The sequence below is a fragment of the Lutra lutra genome, chromosome 14 (assembly GCF_902655055.1).
Source record: "Lutra lutra chromosome 14, mLutLut1.2, whole genome shotgun sequence".
Taxonomy (NCBI): domain Eukaryota; kingdom Metazoa; phylum Chordata; class Mammalia; order Carnivora; family Mustelidae; genus Lutra; species Lutra lutra.
The window spans coordinates 60168921-60195670 of record NC_062291.1 but is presented as its reverse complement, the minus strand read 5'-3'; the positions used below and the strand labels follow the sequence as shown (position 1 = coordinate 60195670).

Here is a 26750-nt window from a genome sequence, read left to right as displayed (position 1 = left end):
CTCAAGTCCATTCCCTTAACCCTACTGGCTTTCATTAGCTTGGTGTATAATTTTGGACAAATTCCTTGAAGCTTCGGTTTCCTCATCAGTAAAATGATGGTGGTTAGACTTTCAGCTGTGGGGTATTTTATGACTAATGCTATTTCTGTCATTCAAGGGCCCGGTGGTGTCTGTCAAGCTGTCCCCACACTCACTTGTCGCTGTCCATGATGGTGTGCAGCCTGTGAGCGATGGTGATGGTGGTGCAGTGGGAGAACTCCTTTTGGATGGTTGTCTGGATGAGGCGATCAGTCTCCAGATCCACGGCAGCGGTGGCCTCGTCCATGATCAGAATCTTGGATTTCCGAAGCAGAGCCCGGGCCAGGCACAGCAGCTGCCTCTGTCCTATGCTGCAGCCAAGGGACCAAAGTGAGCGTGAGCCCCTTGGAGCCATGGCCAATGTGGGACTGGGGTAGGTCACGTTCCAGATCCGACTTCTGAAACACCAACTCCTAAATTCCCCCAGAACAAACACCTCACAGAAGAGGCTAAGACGAGGTTTTCCAAACTCTCTCCTACCGCAGGTGCTTAATTTAAAAAATTCATAGGCCTGGGTCCTGCTCTTCTCAAACACAAGGGGGAGGAGCCTCAGGGCATGTATTTTTTAATAAATACCCCAGGCAATTTCCATGTTCATGAGTTTAGAAAACCGTAACCGGGGAACCGTTCTTTGGATCCCTAGGTGATATCCCAGCACATCAACAGCAATTCCAAAATAGGATGGGAGGTCACCAAGTTCACCACAGCCATATCTGACCCGACACCATTAATATAGGGTGACACCACATCAGAATGTCCCAGTGGCATTTCTTAGCGGCCTCAGCAAATCCATTCATTATTTTAATGTGTAATTCTAGTCTCAAGGCTAATTATTTGTTCAAGGCCTTCTGCCTTGATTAGAGGCGTAGCTATCTAATGAACATGGTGTCTTGGTGTGAGATGCAATGTATGTGGAAATCGAATATGCTTGTAAAATGCAAATCGCTTTAATTTGCTAAAAGCCAGTAATGAAGGCTGGACCTCTTACTTACATAAAACAGCTTTGGGAAATGATGTGAAGGAAATATTCGGGAATTCGCTAATTGCTCTTTCCTGCTGTGGCCATTAGGGAACATATTAAACAGAGGGGGACCGGGCTAAAGTTCTGTAATTCTCCGCAAGAAAATTTCTGCTGGAGATGAGAAGTCACCCAAGATGAACTCCCAGTTTTCCACTGTAGTGTCCTCACAGAGACAGGGCAAGACTGGAGTTCAGTTGCATGCCCTCCTGCCTGGCCCTGGGCGGGGGGGGTTCCTAGAACAGGCTGGGGCCCAGGTGCCAGTCTGGCTTTCAGCCGCTGTCTCTCTCTCCACATGACCCACCTCCCATCACTCACCAGAGAAATGGAGGCTTCAACCCCTCCAACCCAGGTCTGAAATCAAGGCCCTGGTCATGCCATTTAGGTGTCCCCAGCATGAAGAGAGAAAGAGGGTAGGATGTGGTGTTCTCACAAACCAGACATGTCAAGGCCCCCATGTCATATCCAGCCAGAGGAGCCCCACAGCCCCTCGTGGCTGCCTATCTGCTACACGACATTTCCTACACGATCAGTACATATTTGTGGACTGAAGGGTCTTTTGCATAGGCCTGAAGACCCACTTACATCCTGCTAGTTCCTAGATCTGTTGCTGATGGGAAAACAAAACGGGATGGCATTCTGTATCAAGGCTACACACTGGCATCACCTGGGCCCCGATTCAGTGGGTCTGGGGCACCACCTGGGCATTGGGATTTTTAAATATTTCCCTAAGGGGTTCTAGTGTGTAGCCTCGCTAAGACTCCCTGCTCTAGGTAGTGCTTCTCAAGCTGTAATGTACACACAGATCACCTGGGACTCTTGCTAACACGTACATTCTGATGAGTCGGTCTAGCGTCAGAGTCTGCATTCATGACAAGTTCCCAAGGGAAGCCCGAGCTGCTGGGCCACCCTTCTGTTCGGAGCTTCCTCAGCTCAGGGTTCATGCCCTGCCTACCACTCGGAAGGCATCCAGGACCAGAGTAATTCTGTGACCCCACAGACTACTACTAGCACCAGGAACAAAGGGGTGCTTCCCCCCACCTCCTCCCACTGCCTGTGGGGGAAGTGGGTTATGAAACATTACCTAAGGTTGTCACCAGCCTCTGTCACTTCATGAGACAACCCAAGTTGCAGGCCAGACACAAAGGATTTGAGGTGAGCCAGCTCCAGGGCCTTCCAAATCTCCTCATCTGAGTGGTTGTTAAAAGGGTCTAGGTTCATCCTCAGGGTTCCAGAGAACAGGATGGGATCCTGTGAGTCAAGGGAGGAGGGGGGCTATTGAAGCGCACGACAAGAAAGGGTCTAGCAGGCTTTATTTGTGGCTAGAAGAAGGCAGATAGGACCGACCCGAGACGCACAGCTCATTAGTGGTCAAGCTCTTGCGAAGACTAGGGGGGCTTCCACAAGATAAAGGGGAGCGTTTGTTTTTTTCACTTTGAGATTCATTTATGGATTTCCAAGTTCGCCTCAGCATATCTTAAGAAGGGAAGAGGAATGTTCCACACCCTCGAATGAAAATTCAGGGTATGGAAGTGAAGGGATCAGGGGTGGGCCAGGGAAGGGACAGTACAGTCATGGAAGAATTTATTAAGCTTTTGAAGAAGCTGGAGAAAAGATTACATCCAACTGAGTGAACATCAGACAAGCCAAGACCATCCCCAGAGACTTGGCTACAAGAATAGAGGAGGAATGATTCTAATAAGGACCCACATACCATCTCCCACCCCCAGGCCAAGAAGCCTCCAAGGCAGACCTTATTTGGGAGGGTCCAGAGGAAGCCAAAGGGGAGACTTTTTTGCTGATGCACACTAAGCATTCCACTTGCTGACATAAACCTGCAGCAAATTCCCTCCGCTGTCTTCAACGATAGCAAATGGGGAGTATAAAGCTTAATGGTTTCAAGCTTCAGCAGCAAAACTGCAAATGTTGATTGCAATGGTCTTGTGAACCCAGGATGGGCTCTAGAAATGCTAAATAATCATCTGCTCTATTTCACTTCTGTTGTGTTCCTGCCACCTAGCGGTTCGATGCTGGCAGTCACACAAGCCTATCCCCACAAAATGCCAGCGTTATTTTTAAGTTCTAGAAAGGATGTGTCTTAGGGAACGGGCTTAGATATCCTGGGTAGCCTGCAGAAAGGACATGGCTAAGTGAATATACATCAAGAAGAAGATGCATATGTTTCCTGCATAAAATCTGTCCCCTGCGGCTGGTACAGAACAAGTTCTAGAGCTCACCTGGGGGATGATGGTCAGCTTCTCTCGGAGGTCATGGAGCCCAATGGAAGCAATATCTACTCCATCAATGATGATCTGGCCACCTGCAGCCTCGAGGATTCTGAAGAGGCCATTTGTCAAGGAGGACTTCCCGGCTCCTGTCCTGCCGACCACACCAATCTGTAAATACATTTCCTTTGCACATTAGTTCACCATGTACTTCTTCGGGAGGATGATTTTAGTCTGGGCCATTCATAAGCCCAGGTGGAAAGAGACAGTGATTGGCTCCTCCTTCTCAAAGATATTCTACTAATTTTGGTTTTGGTGAGAGAAAAAAAGTGCCCAGATGTCAGAAAAAGAGGCCTTCTCATTCTACTTTCTCAATTGCTGTTGCTCAGAACTACAATGACTGTTGGAAATGGACACCTCAGCAGCTGTTACAATTATGACTGGACATTATAGGTTGGGTTTCTTTTTTTTTTTTTTAATCTTTGTTTAGAAGTGAGGAAAAGGGAAAGTCAGGCCTCATCACTTGAGAACCTCATCAGCAACCTTACCCAGACTTATTTTTTTTTTTAATTTTTAAAATATTTCTATGTTTTTACATCAGACCCCAAGTCCTTGAGAACAGGAGCACCACAGAAAGGTGCAGGACTTTGCAGACCAGAGAACTAAATCATTCTCTCTGCTGGGACCACATTGCTGTTCTCACCATTTCCTTTCCTAGGCTGGGTGCTTCCTGACTTCCCCTCCACAAGACATGGCCCTTACAGAAAATGAGCTCCCATCAGCCAGAGAAGAAGACGGTGCTGCCACAGGTGCCTCAGGGAGATGGGGAAGGGCTAAGCAGAAAACCCTTCCAGCCCCAGTAAGTCGAGTTGATCCCTTGTTGATATCCTGCCCTCTGGTGGTAGGACTGTATCCCTGCACCTTCCCAGGGCAGAAGACTGCCCTGACCCTCTCATTCCAGCCCAATAATGAAAGCAGAGTCCAGCTGCTTTCCACCCTTGTGTCCAACTGTGTCCTGATCACGAGGATGCACATTCAGGCCTTTCTTCAGCTCCACCTACCTTCTCCATGCTCCTAATGTCACAAGTGATCCCTCTCAGTACAAGATCCAGCTCCGGCCGGTACCGCACTTGGTAGTTGTTAAACTGGATCTCCCCTTTGCTGGGCCAACCTGGGGGAGGTCTCTTATCAGTCACCCAGGGTGCCTGGCAAAGAGACAGGAAGAGAAGTGCTTTACATGGTGGCAACTCACTGAATAGTCCCCACAGGTCTCGTGTCACAGACTAGGAGGATAGCAGTGTCCTAGCCACCTCTGGGCATCTGTATTGACTAGAATGAATTAGACTAGTACTTCCAGAAGGTTCCTGCCTTAGTCAAAGAAGCTCCATTCCACAGTGCTGCTCTGTGGACTTCCAGAATGAAGACACCTTTAACCTGGTGCATTCCAAGACCTCACCTCCCCCTAAACCATTTCCTATTTTAAGTTTCAAGAAATCGGGTTGAATTAGAGCAAAGCAAACTTTAGAAGAACCTTTGTGACTCTATGCAAAATCGCTAGACAGGGTAAAGATGAGCTCTTGAAGGGAACATTTTTCTTTTGTCTTGTCCCTGGGTTCTTCTAAATCCTCCTTACCTCGTTTTCCACTTTTATGTACTCATTTATTCTTTCAACAGCCACAATGTTGCTCTCTATTTCTGACGTCATCCTCACTAGCCAGTTCAAGGTCTGTGTGATCTACAGAAAAAAAACAGAAAACTAAAGATCACCTCTGGCTCAGATACCAACTCAGTCAAACCATAAGGTCAATCCAGTGCCCACTTCGTACTAGCACTATGCTGAGCTCTTTGAGAGAGCGGGGAAAAGTGTCAGTGACAGTCCTCACCTCCTTGGGGGAGGCAATGAGACCAGTAAGGTCTGGAAGACAATTAAGAGCTCAACCGTGTGATGGCACATGAAAGACAACATGAGACCAGAGTGGCTGGGGTTAAGTTGGGGTTGGTGAAGCTGGCAGGTGGTAGAGTGGGACCAGAACTCCAATCTCCTGCCTGGAAGCCCAATGTTCTCTGTGGAAGGAGTAGTGGGTGGCATTCTATAAATGGGGAAAGCATAAGAGAAAGCTTTCCAAAAAGCTGCTTCCTCTCTCTGCTTTCAACAAGAGCCCAAGGCTCAGGGTGGAGCATCGACAAGGACCCTCCTTTACCCCAGTAAACTCCTGCCTGCAGAAATACATGTAACCAGCAGTAAGAGCTTGTCCAAGTCTGCGCCAGTCTAGAGCCTGGGGAATCTGTGGATTACTTAGATGCAAGCTTCTTTCACACATACACTTAGACCAGGGTTGTTGAGTTTTTTTTGAGCAAATGGTGGTTAAAAAGAGGGAGAGTACAGGATGTTGGAGAGAAGAGTAACCACTTTGTTTAGGTAGAGCCATGTGAAATGAATTGTTGATATCTGACTGTTTTTGTTTTCATTTAGTCTAATCGTTGCCTTTGCCCCATCCACCCGAGGTTAATAAGCCCCAAAATGGGGTTGGGGGTAATGAAGGAGCAGTGGCGCAAGGAACTGAATAACTCTGGTGTATAAGAGAGTTCTCTTTGGGGCCCCACCGTGATTGCCTTAGGCCTTATTAACTCCAAATGAGCACAGCACCATACAGAACTGACTGGTAGTTATATAAGCCAATATATTAGTTCCCAAAATATCATGAAAGATGGTCAAATGACTCATAAAATGAGTATCCTTTAGTGAATACAGATTGTAGTGTCAGCCACAACCTTGGGCACTAGGAAATAATGTATTGCCTAGTCATACTGGTTTACTGGACCACATTCTTTATTAGAATTTATTCTGTGATTTAAGAAAAACAAAAATAGAAAAAGATATTCAAAAGACTTCATTACTACTATATTATGGAAAAGAAATTGGGGGCACCTGGCTGGCTCAGTTGGTGAAGCATGTGACTCTTGATCTCAAGGGCATGCGTTTGAGTCCCACGTTGGGTGTGGAGCCTTCTTTAAAAAATTAAATAAACGGAAAGAAACTCATTTATTCTCTTTTGACTAGAATCAGGCAAAGAGGCAAAGAAACAGGGAACTATCAGATTAAGTCATATTGAATTGCTGTCTTCTTTTAAGATTTATTTGAGGGAGACAGTGGGAGGGAGAGTATGTGCACGAGTGTAGGGGGGAGAGGCAGAGGGTGAGAGGATCCCAAGCAGACTCCAGGCTGAGCAGCACAGAGCCCAGCACAGAGCTCTATCTCACAACCCTGAGATCACAACCTGAGCCGAAACTAAGAGTTGGATGCTCAGCCCACTGCACCACCCAGGCACCCCTCACATTGCTTTCTTAACTCCCAAGGGCAACAAAATTTTTGTCCATTTTTCCAGATGACACTGGTACCCACTCAGAAAGGGTAAGGAACATGTCGATAGGTTACACAATTAGTAAAAGACAGAGCCAGGGCTTGAACCTCAGTCTTCCCTAGTCCCTCTGGATCTAGAAAGGGATCAAGAACACAAACTCCATGGTATACTCTAGACTCGGTTTGAGAATAAGTGCATTAATTTAACTCGCAACCTTCATACTCACATTAAGCGCATTGGACAAAACAAAGCCCACAGTGTCTCCACTTAGGTTATCTTTATAAATAACCATCATCAGGGATGAAAAGAAGACAATCAGGTTCCCAATCAGCTCCAGACGAATTGCAAGCCACCTGTAGAGCAACAGAACCAGAGAAAAAGTGTCACTGACATTCACCTCCTTACCTTAACCAGCAACCTACATGTCCATGGAACATTGGGAGGGATTGAGTTGGTTGGGCTGTGTTCTCACAAGATGCCTCAATCTGACTACATCATATGTTCCTAAAGTCTTTTAAAATTAGGTTTTAGAAAATAAATGGCATTTTAAAGGCACTAGGGAAGTTTGCTACATGAAGGGAATCCTGTGATTCAGGGTCTCTCATACTTGCCAAAGCAGAAGAATTGTCTGAGGTAATTATTAAAAATACAAAATTCATGCAAGAAAATTCTGGGACTCTTTCGTAGGAGATTGATTCAGGGAGCCTAGAGTGGAGTTTGGGAATTCACTTTTTTTTTAAAAAGTAAACTCTACCCCCAGCATGGGGCTCAAACTCACAACCCCAAGGTTGAGTGACCTGCTTTACCAAGCAAGCAAGCAAGCTTCTCTCGCCACCCTACGAAGAGTGTCCTGCCTGTGGAGAATCTCACATCCGCTTCTCAGGGATGCCGACTACGAATGCCCAGCTCACCCCGCTTGTTTGGTACCTGGGGTATCAAATGCTTATAGAAGTCATTTGACTTATGATATAGGTTGTGTTCTAGTCATTGTAAAAACAAGAAGTGAGATTTTCCTGTGAAGGTCAAGGCATTTTACCTAGCTTGGTAAATAGCAAAGTAGGCACAGGGACCCCATCTCTGACCCTGAAGCCCATACTTTCTTCTACTTACGGGACAGCCATGTTTGGCCACAGTGAAATTCACATCACTGGCTACACCTCCCCTCCCATAGCTAATATCAAACATGTGGAAGCCTAAAGTGCATATTTCAGTAAATACACAGGGGCAGCCTCACCTGTTGGAGACAATCCAGGACAAGACACATTTCTGGTTGGTGTCAATCTGCATCTCATTGTGTTGCAGAAATTGCTGCTGGTGCTCAAAGGCACGGATGACGGACAAACCTGACACTGTCTCACTGAAGTGAGAGTAGATTGGGGACCTGGTGACTGAGTCCAGGCGTTTCAGCTGGCGGGAAGTGGCCACATAAAATATCTGGACCCCAAAAGTAAAGAGTCAGTCACACAATCATGTTGCATATGGAATACTTCTTCCTTGGTGGCCCTGACCCAGTGTCCTTCACCTTGATGGGCACAGCCCATATTTGAACAGGTCAGAAGCCTCCAGCCTCCCCTCTGGCTAGAGGAATGATGAGAGAGGTACAAAGGAAAAGGTTGGTGGAGAACAGAAGACGATGAAGGTGAGGAGACTATAACCACTGAGGAATTTTGTCAGCCTAATCCATATTCTCCCAAGAATCTGCATACACTGTCCAAGTGACAGTTTTTGTAGCAGCTAGAAAAATGGTCTCCAAATGGATTTTGTAAATTGTAGCTGGGACCCAAGGGGCATGGAAAGTGGAGATGGACAGGAAATGGCCAGAGAAAGGCATTCTGAGGTTTAGATTAAAATTGAACAAGTCAGGTAAGTGACCACACTGTGCTTCATGGTTTGTGAAGATAGAGAGAGTTCTGGAAATGTGTGGAGTGTCGAGAGTCTAAGAAATAGAACTAAAAGTATACAGTTGGATTTTGAGACACAAGGGTTGAAGGATGAGGTTCAGTGGGATGAGGTTCAGTGGTGCTACGAGATTCTGTGGAGATTTGTTGAAATCAGGAAAGGGATAGGCATTTGAGTGTCAGAATTCAAAATGTTATACCTGGAAATTTCCTTAAATATCCTGCTTCTTTACTGGATGAGAGGCTGTCATTGAGGAAACAATGTACCTGAGGAACTTAACACAAATACCAGGGGGTATCACCTTACCACAGGTGACAGGGCTGCCCTTGAAGGCAAGTTTTTTGGAATTGTTTTCCCAAGGCAAATAGATCATCCTAAGGAATTCTCTCCACAGCTTGCCTCCCCTCATCAGTTTTTAATATGGGAATGGAGTCCCTTTTTTTTTTTTTTCCCCCCTGAGAATTGGCTTTCAAGCCACCGGTTCCCTCAAGAACATACTGACATTGAGCCTACAGACATCCCATCATTCATAGGCATCGCAGTGAAACTAGAACTACCCTGAAGTGAGAAGAGATCTAGCTCCTGCCGAGATACATCTCCCAGCAGATAAGCCTAAGCCAATCAAGGAAGCAGCCATAGTATATAACCCTTCTAGAAGCAACCAATGACTTAACCATTATGGGGGATCTTACCAAACTTCAAGATCATCCAGAGCCAACCTCTGGATGGCTTGACTACCTCAAGGTAGTCTTGGATCCAAACATAAATCTGCCCCATATAAACTTCTGGGGGGCAGCAGCTAAGGTGAGATATTCTCTGAACCATATACCAATTGGTATTGATGTTTGAGCTCTAGACAGTGGCCTACGGCTCCTTGGTATATCAATATAGGACTAAATGACAAAGATGCTGGACGGGACTGAGTGACTAGCAATCGACAAAACAGAAGATTCTCAGGAAAGAACCTGGGCTTTCATAAGTAGAGAGGAGACCTAGCTGTTTCCAAACCCACCTGAACAGACACATAAATGATGCCAAGAGGAATGATGACGACGACGAAGACTGGAGTGGCCGTGCAGATCATGACAAGGGTGCTGATTATTCCCAGGAAGCACAATATCCAGCTGCGCAAGGATAAGGGAAGGGTGTCATCCACTGTGGAAATATCCTAGGAACACAGAATTAGAAGAATGGTATACTAATGGATTCCTGCCCCATTTTCCATCTTTCTGATTCCAGCAGAGAATTTGTTTGATTCTGGGTTCTCAGTGTCTCCTTCGTTTAATCATTTCGTGATATTCATTTGCAATATATGGTTGTGCTTCTCCCAATAACAAATCTCATTTCTGTAATTTCTTCCTCTTTCTAAATCCCTCCAAACAGATATGGCAGTCACCCTTCACCTTTTTCAATAGACTTAGTAAAGGTCTTTGAATTTATTAAACCATTGTAAGCTAATAGAGCTTTACAGGTAAATCCTCCTATAACCAAGCCAATTCAATTAATCTAACTGTACAAGGGGCCTAACTCCACTGAGTGCCTAAACAGAACCTGGCACATAACCAGCATTTAATTCGTATGAAGGCTCCAGTCAACAAGCCTGGTCACCCCCATTTGACTAAAGAACCATCCTTTAACTGGGAAGTTGTTTTCTCCACTGAGCACAGAGCTTCAAGGGGAGAGGGAGGAGGAGTTTGAATGTGACCCTTGCCTGACCAGTGTTCTAACAGAGTAACCCAGAGGTGAAAAATGGGTCTTTCTGCCATATTGCCTTCATGTCATGTTGAATAAATGAGCAAATGGACAGGTGGATGAATGGATAATGGTTTAGTATACTGTACAAGGAAGCCTGACTTACACTTTGGGTTTCCCTGACCGATTATTTCTTCGATATTGCTGATTCTACAATTAGTAATATGTGATTATCAAGGCGAATTCAAATTATCTCTGGAGTGTCCCAATCTGGGTAAGGGTAAGTTTCCCAAGAGAGTCCTGAATGACTCCTGAGTCTAATTTACCTTCCCAAAGTCAGAGCAGGATGCAAATAACTTTATGTCCAGGATTGGCAAAAAAAAAAAAAAAAAAAAGAAAGAAATCCTCACAGGCTATCAGTTCTATGTAGGTTCCTTTTACCCCTACTTGGCACAGATTCTCCAGCTTTCTTTCTTCCACCCTTTCCCTTCACCTCTTCTTAGGGGCTCAGCTATCAATCCGAGAGGATTCTAAATCAAACTTTCCTTTATAGGAAACCTTCCCCTATAACTCACCATATAATCAAACACGAGTTTCCTTTTTCATGCAAAAGCAGTGAGCAAAATAGAACAGTTGCCTTACTAACTCACAATAAGTTCTGCATTCCTTTTTCAGAAGATTAATTATGTATATTTTGCAACATAAGAAAAGTGTGCGATTTTTGCAAAATTCCCATGAGAATCTTCCCATCTAAAATTGTATGCTATTTTAGGTTCTATTGAAGAGCAGAAAACCTATTAAGTGGTCCCCAATGATATCATGCTCACCATTTTTGTCCTAGAAGAAAGTGATAAATGCAGACCAATCAATGTGCACACTTTTGAAGCAGCCACTGTGTCCCCAGAACCTGGCTGTGGGCTGGCCTTTCTTTTGTCTGCTCCAAGACAAAACCAGGAAGGACCCGTAGCTGCTCAGACATTTTGAAAAATGTGCTTCCTCTTCTACAAACAGAGGACTTAAACTGGGCTGATGACAGTTGACTGTTACTCAGAATTCCTTGCTTTCTTCCTCTGTTCCTGAAATTACTATCTCCTATGCATTGAGAATGAATGAGTTGGGTTTGGCCCTTGGAAGAGAGCCATCTACAATCTTAACGTTTAGTGAGCGTTCCAGTGCTCCTCTCAGGTGCTCAAGAAGTGCTGTGGAATGAGTGAATGCCAAGGGGTCCAGGATCTGCAGTATGTAGAGACCAGGTTTTAGAACCTTATGAAAATTTGGGACGCCTGTGTGACTCAGTCAGTAAGCATCTGCCTTTGGCTCAGGTCATGATCTCAGGGTCCTGGGATCAAGCCCCCATATAGGGTTCCCTGCACAGCAGGAAGCCTGCTTCTCCCTCTCCCATTCCCCCTGCCTGTGTTCCCTCTCTCGCTGTGTCTGTCAAATAAATAAAATCTTTTTAAAAATTAAATTAAATTATAGGTGGCTCTCTCCCATAGTTCAGACCCAGTTTATTCTTAAAGTAGCAAAGATAGAAACAGGAACAGAACATAGACCAAGCAAAGGGTTTTCCTGTTTTCCCTTTTATTCACCATTCTAGCCCGTGATCGTGCTTTTACTTGTGTTTCCCCCTCGGCAGAATATTCCTTCTCCTTTTGCTTCTACCGCCAACCCCTGGCTCCACCATCTCCCTGGCTAAGAAAGTTCCTTCTAGGACCTAAGTCTCATGTTTTCTGACATTTCCCACCCTGTCACCCAGGCTGAGCTACTACTGCTGTTCTCTGTCACTGTTTTGTGTTCCCAGAACAGCACTCTACACACATTGCTGTCACTGGTTTTACTGTCTTCCGTCATACTCCTCTTATTTCCTTGGTTGTCTCCCTCACTAGATGGTGAGCGCCTTAAAGGGCCAGAGCTTTTCGTCTCTGTGTCTCCAGGATCCTTGGGACCTCATCCTGGGTATGCAGGAAGCATGTGCATGCTAAGTGGACCGGCATGGCGTTGCCTCGGGCCATGGGAGAACTCTGTCCCTGTCAGAGTGGAAACACCCTCAGCATACAAACACATCACACAGCCATTCAGGTACTTACCCCAGCAAACCTGTTCACAATCCGGCCTGTGGGTGTTGTGTCAAAGAAACTCATGGGTGCTCGAAGGATACTGCTTAGCAGTTGCCTATGAAGGATGTTCGATGCGTGAGTGGAACCATGGGCACTCCAGAGATTTGCTATGAGCACAAATGCACCTAGAAATAGAACCGTTTAGTCAGCACGGTCCGCAGGACTTGTGCCAAGGACACAAGGACATTTTTTTTTGCCCTGAGTCTAAGCAAAATACACAGACAAGACAGATTCTCTAAGAGATGGCTGTCATCGCCATCAGACGTACCTTGCACGAATCCCAGAGCTCCATAGACGCCAATTCTCAGGTCTCTCTGAGACGCTGGATAGTTAGTGCCATTATAGGTTTTAGAGTCATTGGTCCAAGCACTGAGCCAGAGGTTGGATCCAATATAAGCCACAGAATTGATCACGTAGGCCAAGATGATGAAGAATATTGAATACCATCCTATTGCTCCTAGGTACTTGAGGTAGATGGAGAACTTCACCTGAAAAGCCCCATCCTCAGTGTTAGAAATCCTAATGGTGTTTGGTGAGGAATTACCTAGAATACCAATCACAAGGGGGAATGGCCTCCCCTGGAAAAGTGGATAGCAGGCAGCAAGATTTGGTCATCTGTGGTCTATTTCTGCATTGGGCCAGGATCATAATCAATGCTGAAATACAGTGCGGGGGAAATAACATCACATTATTAATGAGCTTCTAGAAGCAATTAAGGGAGAAAGATAAAAACAGAGTGGGATGACAACAACAACACACACACATACACACACCCCAGAATGGGATGGGGGTTATACTGTAGACCTTAGAATTTGTTCTTATTAATTTGGACTTAAGTTCAAACCAAGGTCTTAGGTTTAAGGTCTTAAGTTATACTAATTTGAATCGTGTGCTCTGAGATTGATTCATTAGTGTTCTCTGGGTCCAAGACCTGCATCTCAAGGCAGTTTTATTGTTCTCTCCCCATATCAGATGGGATCATTCGTGAAATGTGCTAGGAGGATATACACAGGAAACCTATCCTTCTTGGAAATATGATTTGATAGAAAGCCCAAAGCCTCTACCAACATTTCAATGATGAGTTTAATGATTTGCAAAGGACACAAGACTTATCCCTCCCGTAGACAGATAGTCAAATCATCAAACTTTACAATGTTCAGATCCCAAGCCTTGTATCACCTCAAATGGAACTTTTTATCGTGGTGCCCACCTTTCCAGTTTGTATGAATTCCTTCTTAATTAGTTTTTGTCCTTTCACTGTTTCTTCTTCCTCCTTCAGGGTGTTCACATTCCGAGTTTTCAAAGAGTTTCTTAGGGATTTCCGATGCCTGCTATTGGACCTAGAACTGAGAAATCGAGAGGGGGGGATGCGTTCTTGAGCACGCAGGTGCACCCCAAGGTCAAGAAGCAAGCATGTGTCACAGTCGCTCTGCTTACATTGAAGTGCTCTGGGGGAAACCTGCCACCCCCTAGCCCCACTCCATTCAAAGAAACAAAGGGGTGGGAGTATCTCGGTGTCCACTCCCTTGGGAAAAGCCCACAGAGAGAAAGAGAATGATTGAGTGGAAATATGGATGTGCCGAGGGGCTGCCAGCTGACGAGATGACCAACCTGCGACTAAGTGTTCGATGAAGGCTGTTCTCTCTTTTTGTGGTTAAGGAGGACACATCCTCAGGGATTTCCTCCACACTGGGCATCAGCCCACAGTCATCATCTTCTTCAGTGTCTTCATTGACTAGGAGACACATCAAAAGGTTAGGGAGATGGCAACATAGAGCTGCAAAGTTCTACAAACAAGAATTCTTTTCTGATCTTGCTGGCCCCTCAGCAAGAGATCCCAGACATACACACAGGCTGGTGATTTTGTTCCAGAATGATTATTGATTAGTACACCTTCTCACCAAGAAATACCAGAATAAAGGAGAGAGGAGTTTCTAGTAGAAGAGAAATGTTCAAAAGGAGAGAAATATTCCCAGAAGCGTTTTAATTTCTTTGCAGCAAGAAAAGAACTTTTTAAGGGTTAGAGTAGATAAGCAGAAGAGTCCTAATTCTTAGAATTGACTAAGGAGGTGAGTAAATTGAAAATGCTCTTCTTGAACTTCAAATAACTTTACAAAGTTTTATCAATTTAAAATATTTTTTATTTTTATTCTTGTTTTTTCCCTTTCCCTTTTAGAGAGGGAGGGAGAGGAGGAAGAAAGGAGAGAGAAAATTCCAAGCAGGCCCATGCCCAGCATGGAGTCTGATGTGGGATTCAATCCCACCACCTGAAATCATAACTTGAGCCAAAATCAAGAGTTAGATGCTTAACTGACTAAGCCACCCAGGCATCCCTGAATTTGAAACATCCAAAAAACATATCCTGCAAATAAGAAAGAAATTTTAAAAATTAAAAATAAAATCTAAAACAGCCTGGGCATCAGTGGCAATGATAAAGAGCTCTGGAAATTGATAACTCCATGAAATCAATGGCAAAATATATTTTTTAAGACTTTATTTATTTGAGAGAAAGACAGAGATAGATAGTGAGAAGAGAGCATGAGCAGGGAGGAGAGCGAGAAGCAGGCTCCCACTGAGCAGGGAGACTAATGTGGGCCTGGACCCCAGGACCCTGGGATCATGACCTGAGCCAAAGGCAGATGCCCAAACGACTGAACCACCCAGGGGCCCCAATGGCAAAATATTGTTAAAACCAACTTTATAACTCTGAAATTAACCAGTCTTACAACAATCCAAGGAACATTTATTTAAGAAAAATAGCTAAATCTCAGTAAGAACATTAAGTTTTTTGATAGTTTAATTTCCTCCTTGGATCTGCTATAGCTTAGAATACTAATAACCTCACAAACATGGTAACTACAAAAAAATCAGCAGCCTCCTAACTGCTGGAGGGAAGAGAATGTGTTCAAACTCTCCCAAAAGTCTCATCCTGGAACCAAACCCACGTCTGACTTCCCAATGAACAGGACAGGCAATCACTGAGATACTAACTGTTCAACAAGGAAAGGGTTTACGCAAGATGAAGCCAAATGAAGAGATGGGAGGACAAGCCTCAAATTTGCCTACCCAAAGATGGGAGAGTCAAGGGAATTTAAAGGTAAATAAAAAAGGCCTGGGTAAAAAGTTGCAGTTGTGATTACTAGTCCCATTAATCCTTGGATTATCAATTTCAATCCCTAGAGAATTGTCATTATTTGACCTGCCTGCAGTTCTCTAGAAAACCCCATTCACAGGGCTTGTCTTTACACTTGATCTTAGCCAAAAGGCCGAGAAGTGATTCACAGGGCTTGTCTTTATTGGACCGGACTTACTGGAGTTAGCTAAAATAATCAGCAGCAACTGTCTAACATCGGAGTTGCCTAAGGGATGATAGCAGTTGGGGCAAATAATAAGCTAAACAAAAACTTAAAAGGGAAAATAGGGGAAGAAGATACCCTTAGAGATCTTTGATATTTTTAATGTATTCCTGGCAATCTAGAACGCTGTACGCACGGGTAGGGCTGTGCACATTCTCAAGATAGACATGAGAAGGCCCTATTCTCTTACCCAGGCTAACCTTCAGACTCTGGACAAGAAGGAAAAAAAGGTGAAGCAGAATTGTCAACTGCCTATTGGTGTGTTAGGGACATGCCTTCCCTCCCACCATGAAGTCTTTCAGAAAAAGCTGAGTGACTTATTGATTCCAGGCCCTTAAGGAAATCTCTGTCCAATAATTAGCTGAACAACCAAGCAGAGACTTCTGTGGCCACATAGGACAAAAAATACAGATTTCATAAGAATTAGTTCAGGAAACTAAACAGGACAAACAACAACAAATTCTGACAGGCTAAGGAAGAAAAATCTTATTTCCAGAGTTGCGTTATTTAAAGTGACCATTTTTCAACAAAAAAATTATGAGACATACAAAAAAGAAAGCATGGGACCATATACGGGGTGGGGGTGGGGGGGAACAGTCAACAGGAACTCTACCCAGGGAAGCACAGACATTGGACTTAGCAGAGAAAGACTTCAAATTGACTATTATAAATATGTCCAAAGAACGAAAGGAAGCCATGTCTGAGATCTGAAGTATGAGAATGAGGGGCACGTGGGTGGCTCAGTGAGTTAAAGCCTCTGCCTTCAGCTCAGGTCATGATTCCAGGGTCGTGGGATTAAGCCCTACATCGGGCTCGATCCCAGGGTTGTGGGATCGAGCCCCGCATCGGGCTCTCTGCTAAGCGGCGAGCCTGTTTCCTCCTCTCTCTGCCTGCCTTTCTGCCTGCTTGTGATCTCTGTCAAATAAATAAAAATCTTTAATAAAAAAAATAAATGAAGTATGAGAATGAGTTCTCAAATAGAGAACATCAATAAAGAGATCAAATTTTAAAAAAGAAATTCTAGAAAAGCACAATAATGAAAATGAAAAATGCACCAGCAAGGGTCAAGAGCAGATTTACTAAGGAGATTGAGTATAGGACTTAATCCGACCAACCCTCTTAGCAGAAGTGCTGCCCGTCTGGACAGGAGGGGACAGAGACAGGACCAAACAAAGGAATGCTGTCAGACTTCTAGGATTCTAGAGGCGGAACATGTACCAATAGAGCTATCCAGCTGCGGAGAGCTGTGTTATCATTCAAGTAAAGGGAACAATGACACTGGGGTTGGCTACTCCTCAGTTCCATAGGGTGCGACCACTGCCCGGGGTGGAGGAGTTGAAACCATCAGCCCAGGTTGAGCCTCAACAACAGACAGCATCAGGCCAAACAAGATCATTATCGAACCTTAAAAATCTGATGGAATCTGTCCTGCTAGATTTTAGATTTGCTTGGGATTCATGACCCCTTTTTTCCTTCAGATCTTTCCCTTTTGGAATGGGAATGTCTATCCTATGCTTGTTTCACTACTGAAGCAGATAACCTGTCTGATCTTGCAGCTTGACAGATGGAGAGGAATTCTGCCCCAAGACTCCAAGTCTCACCCACAAGTGACTTGCATGAGTCAAATGTTGATATGCGGGACTTCGAACTGACATTTAGATGAGATTTTGGACTTAGAGTTGATACTGGAATAATTAAGACATTGTGGACGTCGGTATGGCATGAATGTATTTTGCACACGAGAAAGAATTTGGGTGTGTCAGAGGACTGGTGTGATAGACTGAATTTTGTCTGCTGCCAAATGTGTGTGTTGAAATCCTAACTTCCACTACCTCGGAATATGACCATATTTGGCAGTAGGCTCATTATAGACATAGTTATGAGGAGGTCAGATTGGAGTAGGATGGGCTCCTAATCCATTATGTCTGATGTCCTTATACAAAGGGGAAATTTGGACATAGAGACACACATGCATCCCATGAGAAGATGAAGACAGAGAACAAAGTGGTGTGTCTCCAAGCCAAAATTGCCAAAGACTGCCAAGAAACCTCCAGAAGCTAGGAGAGAAGCCTGAAACAGATCCTTCCCCATCACCTTCAGAAGGAACGAATCCTACCAACACTTTGATTTGGGACTTAGCCTCCAGAACCATAAGAAAATAAATTTGTTTTTTAAGCCACTTGGTCTGTAGTTCTTTGTTATGCCAGCTAATTAAGAAACTAATACACCAAACCAGTATTGATACAGGTCACCTTGCCCTCCTGCCCTTCCCTTCATTCTGCCATATACTGGTCTGAACCTTGAGTCCCAGAACCAACAGCAGCAGCGTGCCAGGCATCGCTCAGACATAGTTAATCAGTGTTTACCAGAACAAAGGCTTGATGAGCTGTTTTGCAAACTGACCTTTGTACATAAAGGACAGGATTACTTCAAAGGGGCCATCCACCAATGGGGGTTTATAACAGAATCCAGAAACTCCGATCATGGCCAAAGGGAGCGGGGGAAAGGCTAGACTTAGCATAAGGAAACTGTTGGAGCAAGTCATGGTGATGTGGTTGACTAAGCAATGACTCAGGGGAATCGAGCATCAGATAGTGCCCTTTGACTTGGGACCTTTGCTCCCCAGGCAGGTACTTTTAGTTTTCTCCATGCCAGTCCCTAGATTACATAAAGGCTGATGGAAAGTTCTGGCTTCTTCCTTTCTGCTGGTTTGAAGTGCCCCTACCCCAGTCTCCTGGGATGGCTGCCAGTCCCTGTCACCCATATCATCCTGGTTTTTGCTCTTGCATTATCCCTCCAACACTTACAGACTTTCTGGTTTAGGCTTTTCTTTCCATCTCTTGAGCTCCCCAGGGTGGTTTTGAACCATCATATTTCCTGACTTCAATGCCTGCATGAGTCCCCACTTGCTGGCTCTGTAGCTACTCCCTCTCCCAACTGACTTCTGGAATTCACTCTCCAGATCTTGCTTTCTCAGGCTTGATCTTCTGCTGGTGACTGCTTTGGAAGTAGATACCTAGGACTATGTACAGGACTACTGTTGGCAGATCCTTGGGAAGGTCCTCAGGGATCAGGGCTCCATTGCTGACTAGAACTAATTGATGATCCCAATAGTGGTGGTATTAGGGGCTATTCCTATGGTACACTGTGAGACCATGCAACTGCCTTGATTTTTCCCGAGTTGAAACACCCAGTGGTTTTGGTATATTGGTCCGGATGCCTTTGTTAGGGCTTATCAAGAATTCTGTGTACAGGGGCGCCTGGGTGGCTCAGTGGGTTAAGCCTCTGCCTTCAGCTCAGGTCATGATCTCAGGGTCCTGGGATGGAGCCCTGCATCAGGCTCCCTGCTCAGCAGAGAGCCTGCTCCTCCCCCACCCACCACCTACCTCTCTGCCTACTTGAGATCTTGCTCTGTCAAATAAATAAATAAAATCTTTGAAAAAAAATTCTGTGTACCCTTGGGACCAGCCTATGAAGCTTGTCCAGGAAGTGGTTTTAGTGGATTCAGGGTAGGTGGGGTGGGATGGGTAATATGAATCAATAGAGCACAGCATCCCTAAAAGGGGGCCCCTGAACCCACTAGTGTTTCTTCCACAAGGGCTAATAACCCTAAATCTTCAGTCATACCCTTCTAGTGTCCATCGACTGCATGTCAGAGACTGTATGAGCAAGATGAGCCCCCCATTTGGCTCAGGCACAGAGTTTTTAGACTGTGTTTCTTTACAGAGACATAAAATATAGAAAGAACAGATTTTGGCTCTCTGCATAATTCACTTCCAAATCTAATCTATTGGATACTGAATAGTTCAGGAAGGAGATAACAGTTTACCAGTCCTACCCTTTCCATACCCAAGCTTTATCCTGTTCCATTCTTCCTTACATACTTGTGGCCTCTTCCTCAGGACCCGTCTGTTTTGTGAATGTCTTCAGAATCTTAGCAAACGATCCTTTCTTGGCCAGCAGAGAGCTGTAGGATCCCTTCTCCAAGATGGTGCCATGCTCCAGAACCACGATCTCATCCACTTGGGGAAGAAAGTGAATGCTATGCGTAACCAAGAGTCGAGTCTGAAAGAACAACAGTGGGTTGTACCATCGCCTTTCCTTAGTGAGATGCTCTGGCCACCACCATCCTTGGCTTGCTCTTAAAAAGGAAAGAAACTAACCTCCCACTAACTATGGGTAGCTAACTTCCAATTACCCAGAATGTCCAGAATGTCTATCACCTTCCTTGACTTGCTCTTAAAAAAAAAAAAAAAGAAGAAAGAAAGAAAGAAAGAAAGAAGGAGGAGGAGAAGAAGAAAAGAAAAACAGTCATCTTAATTCTGTTTCAAAATAGGGCTGGGTTTCAAAATGTAGCCCTGACCACCTAATCTCTTTTCCTTCCTCTTTCCTTTCCAGCACCTCATCCTAACACCAGACACTGCGTGTAAGATGAGACTCCTTCCCTGGTGGATATATTCAGTTATTTTCTGTAGTGATATGCAGTTTTCCCTACACACATTCTTCCAGCTTCCTAGGAGCTTAGGAATGTTACTTGCGATCAAAGCCTATCAGTATAACTGATGCATACAAACCAAATAACTAGCTAACTAACTTCCCCTTCAAATAACCAGCTAACCGACTAAACTAACAAGAGCTGCTCAGATTCTTTCAGCACGTTAGAGACACGGCAGGGGCATCCAACTTTGTCTTCAGCCCAGGCCCTCCCTGGTGCGGGAGAGTTGGCATCCCTTGTATTCCTGTGTACTTGCGAACCACACTGACCAAGGACGCAGAGACTCCAGTCAGAGAAAGAAAAACGCTCATGGATCAGTAATGTGTTTCAGACAGGGGATGGGGTTGAAATGGGCCTCTGGAGAGAGGACCCAAGCCACTGCCTCTGTTCTCTACCTCATGACCCCACAGAGACCAGATCCCTCATATCTAGAAGACCCAGGAAATGCTCACCCTCCCAGTCTCAGCTCAAAGCCAAGTCTTCTGGGAGCCTTTCCTGAGTTCCCCAGGTAAGACTTGGGACTGTCTTACCTGGGGACTAATGATTCTATTGTAGTTTGTATAGACTGCCATTAAAATAATTCTTGTATTATTATTGTTCGCTTTTCTGTATGTCTTCCCATTAGATTGTATGTTTACTTGAAAGCAGGGACCAGGCCTGTTCATGTGTGTATGCCCAGTCTTTGCAGCAAGTCAGGCACGGGGTGGTACACAGTTCATGAATAAATGGGGCCAAGAGGACTTACAGACAGGAGCCAGAACCAGGAGTAGAATGGAGAGTGAGCTCCTGTTGACTCGCTGATCCAAAGAGGCAAAGGGCCTCAGTGGGACAGCGGCCCACCTATCGTGACCGGCAGCAATCAAAAAGTCTTGAAAGAAACAGGCCAAACACAGATGGGAGTTTTACTGACCAATGCTCAGGGAGCTGTTCTTGACAGCCCTCATTCTACACTTACTGCTGGTGAGGAACACACTCAAATCCTCGAGGGGATCTGTCAGCCCCTTCCCCTTTCAGCCCGCCGTGTCCGGGAAGATGTGCTAAGTGGCCCATGGTAAGAAAAGCCAAGTCTTCACCTACCACAGGCTCTTCTGACTTGTTCTGGCTGCCTCATTGGTGCTGTCTCCCAGGAGCATTGTGAGAACCAAGTGAGGAAGTGCAATCAAAGTACTTAGCACCAGCCTTGGACATAACGAATACTCAAGAAATGTTGGCTCTTTATGTTTAGGTTGAGTCATCCCTTCCAGGCACAGCATTCCTACATCCTGCGGGGGATCTGGGGAAGCGCCTTCATAGAGCAGAGCGCTAAAACCTGCAGGATGACCTCTGTCCCACCAGTGAGGTGACTTGTTGGGTCCTCTGGGAGGTTTTCAGAGGATTTAATTCCATTCTGACACTGACTTCCTGGAATTAGCACAAACCGCACAGCTTACGGGCTCGGGCCCATGAGATGGACCTGATCTCGGACACCGGCTGGGATTCTTGTGCCGCCCGTACTTCTGACCAACCAGCTATAAAGCCCCTTCCTCGTGAACAATAACTTGCTAGAGTGGCTCACAGATCTCCAGAACACACTTCGGTTTGTCAGCTCGTTGTAAAGGACACGACCAAGAGTCAAATGGAAGAAATGCAAGCAGAGCAACATATGGGGCTGTGGGGAGCACCTGAGGGCCTCCCCTGCTCTCACCAGCTGGGCCATCCTCTCAGGACCTTTGCTGTGCTGACACCAATCCAGAAGCCCTTTGAATCCCATTGTCCACAGATTTTTGTAACCCAGTCTTCAGGCCCTCCCTCCACCCCCAGAGGTTTGTGTGTGGGGCTCAAAGTTCTAACCCACCTATCACCTGGGCTTTCTCTCCAACAGCCCTGTCCTGAAGCGGTCGAGGGAACACCTCCTAAGTCACTCCTCAGGCTTATGAACAGAAACCACTCCTAGTATTATTACTTAGCAAAGTCCAAGGGTTAGGGGGTCTGTGCCAGGACCTGGGGACAAAACCCAAACATATTCCTTATTATACCACAGGTCTCAAAGAGCCTTCTATCACAATCGATCATCCTAAGAGGCTCAATGTCAGAGCCACAGAACAAGGCTCTAATCAGACAGTTCTGGCACAGGCCATGACCTCAAGTTGGAAGCTTTCATGGGTCCTCGCCTGGGAGACCAGTGTGACACTGTATGTCCTCAGCAGCCTAGGAGGCAGATAAGTAAGGAAGTTTACTTCAGGACAGCTGCAGTCCAAGGACATGTGTCTCCCCACCCCACCCCCCACGCCAATGTCTTCTTTGCATTAAATAATTTCTCACCTTGCCTTTCAATAGGCCATTGGGACCCAAGACCTTATTGAAAATATGTTTTCCCACATGAGCATCCACGGCCGACAGGGGGTCATCCAGAACGTAGATGTCTGAATTCTGATAGGTAGCTCTGGCCAGGCTGATCCGCTGCTTCTGACCCCCACTGAGATTTATACCCTGAAGAATAAAATAATTTCTGTTAAGCACTACTCCACAGTTCTGCCTTTGCAGACACTATTCGTTAAGGAGGGGAAAAGAAGCGATTTTCCCCCATAAGTTATCAAGGACTTTAAAATCTTATAGGTTCCTTTATATAAGTAAGTAACTTAGATTCAAATACATTACTTCAAATACATACTGCCCAATTATTAAATGTAGGCCCAAATTACCATTTTCTTTTAAGATTTTATTTATTTATTTGCAGAGACATGGAGAGAGAAGGAACACAAGCAGGAGGAGTGGGAGAGGGGAAGCAGACTTCCCACTGAGCAGAGACCCCGATGTGGGCCTCTATCCCAAGACCCTGGGGTCATAACCTGAACCGAAGGCAGAGGTTTAACCCACTGAGCCACCTAGGCGCCTACCATTTTCTATTATATGATTTACTTATGAATTTTGTATCCATCCCCATGGGAATGTAAAACTAGATCAGGGCAGATTTTCTCTATTTAACTCACGGATGTAAATCCAGCACTTAAAATAGTGTGTGGCACATAGTAGGTCCTCAGTAAATGTATGTTGAATTAATGTGCAAAATCATTCTCGAGCCATATCTTCATTAATCTGCTAATATCTGAAGATCCTTGTCCCCCAAAGGCTGCTCTATTCATTGTTAGTAATAGGGAGGAAAGTTGAAAACACTCTAAATACATAACCAGTTATGCTGTGACCATATAATGGATACAGTAAAGTCATTAAGAATCTGTTTTTAAGAAAGGCATTAATAACCTGAGAAAATAATTCACACTAAATTTCTAAGCATGAGAAGGAGATTATCGGACCTTTCTCTGGGCCTCACTCATATCGGGAGGTAGAGTTAGGATACAAGTTCTGGTCTTGCCTCTCTGCTCCTCCCACTGTGAGGTCAGCCTTGGGCCAGGCACTGGTTGGTTAGCCTCTCAGATCCTCATCAGCTTTCTTTTAGATGACACAACTCTGATATTTGCTTCCAGCTACAAATTTTTAATTTTCAAATATTGTATAAACTCATGTTTTCTGGTATTTGTTCCAACCTGACTATGCAAACCGGCCAGCTCTTGTCCTCCCATCCTCTCCACCATCCTCACTTTTTTCCCTTTGCTATTTCTTCACCCTTCAAGGTCCCTTGGGGTTCCAAGTACCTTCTCTCCAATCTCAGCCAGGTCTCCTCCAGGCAGTACTTCCAAGTCTTGCAGGAGGGCACAGGCCTCCAGAATCTGCTGGTATCTCTTTTCATTGAACTCGGATCCAAAGAGGATGTTGTCCTTTATGGTGCCATTCTGGATCCAGGATTGCTGGGGGACATAGGCTATGGTGCCCTAGATGGGAAGGATCAGAGCACGTGACAGTCATCTCTCCAGGATTGCAGGGTTGGAGGAAGGAATAGGAGGATGGGGAAGAAAAAACAGAACTTGGATTTGAAAAGATGAATGTTAGGCATCTGATATTTATAAATGTGCTTGTATGTATTGTAGCAACAAGGGAGAAAGATTTGAGACCCTACTCTTCAACTACCCCTCCCCGCCTTTTTTACTATCACTTTGTAGTCATGATCCCAAAAACTGCGGGATGAATGCACATGCTGCTCCTAGAACAGGGGTTTTTTGTTTGTTTTTTAAAAATTTTATTTATTTGACAGAGAGAGATCACAAGTAGGCAGAGAGGCAGGAAGAGAGAGAGGGGGAAGCAGGCTCCCCACTGAGCAGAGAGCCCGATGTGGGGCTCGATCCCTGCACCCTGGGATCATGACCTGAGCCAAAGGCAGAGGCTTTAACCCACTGAGCCACCCAGGTACCCCAAACATGTTTTTTTTAAGTCAGTCCCCAGTGAGTTTCCTAAGACCAACAGAGGGCTAACACTGACACAGGAGATAATATAGATGATATTTTAGGAAGAACCAAGAGATTTGAATTACGGTGCAGGCTGATGCATGAAGCAGATCATGTCCAAAGAGAGATGGAGCCTGACAAAGGCTCCCTGAGCAGGGAGCCTGGTGTGGAACTCGATCCCAGGATCCTGGGATCGTGACCCAGGATCTTGAAATACTTGAAATTCTCTCTCTCCCTTTCCCTCCACCTGCCCTACCCCCGCTCACTCACATGCCCTCTAAAATAAAGAAATCGTTTTTAAAAAGAAGCTAGGAAACAGATTTTAATCTATAGAGTCTGTTCTGCTATACTGCATGTTTATTTAATGTAAATTAGCTCATAAGCGATTGGTAAATCAGGGAATAATGTCAGGATAATGTGAAAGAAACGTTAGTTCTTAATTTTCTAAGCGTGTCAGTGTCAGCAATCAGGGGCAAGGGCTCTCCTAATTAGAAAGAAATGCTTAGCAATATACGAAGATCTTAAGGAAAAAAGCTAAAAAGCTTATTGACTTTTTTTTGTTTGTTTTTTGGATGCAAGTAGTGACTGGTTAAATGATTCCAAGTACCTATAATTTCCCCTAAATTTAACTCTCTGGGGAAGCAGAGAGTGCTAATGAAGCTACTATGAAAAGATTTCTTCTGTTTAAAAAAACTGATGAAGATATCTACACCTGGGGGCGCCTGGGTGGCTCAGTTGGTTGGGCGGCTGCTTTCAGCTCGGGTCATGATCCCAGGGCCTGGGATTGAGCCCCACATGGGGCTCCTTGCTCAGCGGGGACCCTGCTTCTCTCTCTGCCTGCCACTCCTTCTGCTTGTGATTTCTCTCTCTCTGACAAAGAAACAAAATCTTAAAAAAAAAAAAAGATATCTACAGCTGGTATCAAGTTTCTGTATTGGAAGCAGTGCCCTCAAAGACCAAGCTCTCAAAGGAGGAGGTAGGCAGTCCAGGGCTAACTGTGATGCTGAGTGTAATTTAGAATGTTGCTGTTTTAATTGTTATTATTATTAGTTTTGTTGGTACCCTGGTTACAGAGTTACTTTTTTTTTTTTTTTTTTAAAGATTTGAGAGAGAGAGAGAACACAAGCAAAGGGAGAATCAGACTCTCCACTGAGCAGGGAGCCCGATGTGGAACTCGATCCCAGGACCCTGGGATCATGACCTGAGCTGAAGGCATGAGAAAGCACACTTAACCAACTGAGCCACCCAGGTGCCCCAAAAGTTATGTAAATTTTTAATGATGCTTTTAGAAACACAGATAAAGCAGAACTGCCTATACTTTGAAGGAAGAAGGCTCTGTTTAAGTTTTCAAAGTTAAGTATACATATGGGAATCACCTGGAGACCTCATTAAAAACTCAGGTTTCAGTGCACCTGGGTGGCTCAGTTGGTTAGGGAGGCTGCCTTCGGCTCGGGTCGTGGTCCCAGGGTTCTGGGATTGAGCCCCGCATAGGGTTCCCTGCTCGGCGGGAGGCCTGCTTCTCCCTCCCCTACTCCCCATGCTTGTGTTCCCTCTCTCACTGTGTCTCTCTCTGTCAACTGAATAAATAAAATCTTTAAAAACAAACAAAAAACAAAACAAAACAAAAAACCAAAAACGCAAAACCCCGCAGGTTTCCAGAATCTGCCCCAGAGTTTGAATCTATGTGTGGAGTAGGGCAAAGATCTACAGTTTGCAAGTCTAACAAATGTCTGTAAGACAGCACCAACAGTAAGACAACAACAGCGGTTAGCAGATTCTCCTCCTCAGTGCATTCTCCCAAACAAGAAAGCAGCACTAAGTGGCCCACACTTGAATGTCAGAACTCTTCTCCTTGGCATCCACTCTCACCTTGATGGTGATGTGCCCGTGGACATTTTCCATTTCTCCCAGCATGGCTGACATCAAGGATGACTTCCCAGAGCCCACAGTGCCCACCACAGCCACCAGCTGGCCTGGCATAATGTCCAGGTTCACACTGAAAGAGAGAAGAGCATTTGAAGGAAATGGAGGGAGTTATTCAAGAGTAGTTCAGGCTGCTTCTCAGACTCTCCATGGGAAGTCTGGCATTAGGAAACTTCTCCTCAAGATTGGAAAATTTGTCTTGGATATAGAAGACCCTGAAATGCTTCTTTAATACTTTTTTTTTTTAAGCTCTAAAGGGCTAGAGA

The 26750-nt window shown here is 45.0% G+C and overlaps 1 protein-coding gene across 1 annotated transcript in view; it reads right to left on the bottom strand.

Annotated features, from left to right (window-relative positions):
* Positions 1-26750, bottom strand: part of ABCC2 (ATP binding cassette subfamily C member 2) — a 74099-nt gene that overhangs the window by 4031 nt on the left and 43318 nt on the right. Inside the window, exons 16-31 of the mRNA XM_047702461.1 lie at positions 26431-26557; positions 23875-24051; positions 22544-22711; positions 19632-19812; positions 14003-14126; positions 13602-13737; positions 12660-12879; positions 12362-12516; positions 9595-9750; positions 7918-8117; positions 6910-7036; positions 4955-5056; positions 4383-4526; positions 3334-3492; positions 2181-2347; positions 195-389 (exon numbers count right to left, since the gene is read on the bottom strand). Of these exons, the coding sequence (XP_047558417.1) occupies positions 195-389; positions 2181-2347; positions 3334-3492; positions 4383-4526; positions 4955-5056; positions 6910-7036; positions 7918-8117; positions 9595-9750; positions 12362-12516; positions 12660-12879; positions 13602-13737; positions 14003-14126; positions 19632-19812; positions 22544-22711; positions 23875-24051; positions 26431-26557 (2538 nt within the window). The remainder of the gene's footprint in view (positions 1-194; positions 390-2180; positions 2348-3333; positions 3493-4382; positions 4527-4954; positions 5057-6909; positions 7037-7917; positions 8118-9594; positions 9751-12361; positions 12517-12659; positions 12880-13601; positions 13738-14002; positions 14127-19631; positions 19813-22543; positions 22712-23874; positions 24052-26430; positions 26558-26750) is intronic.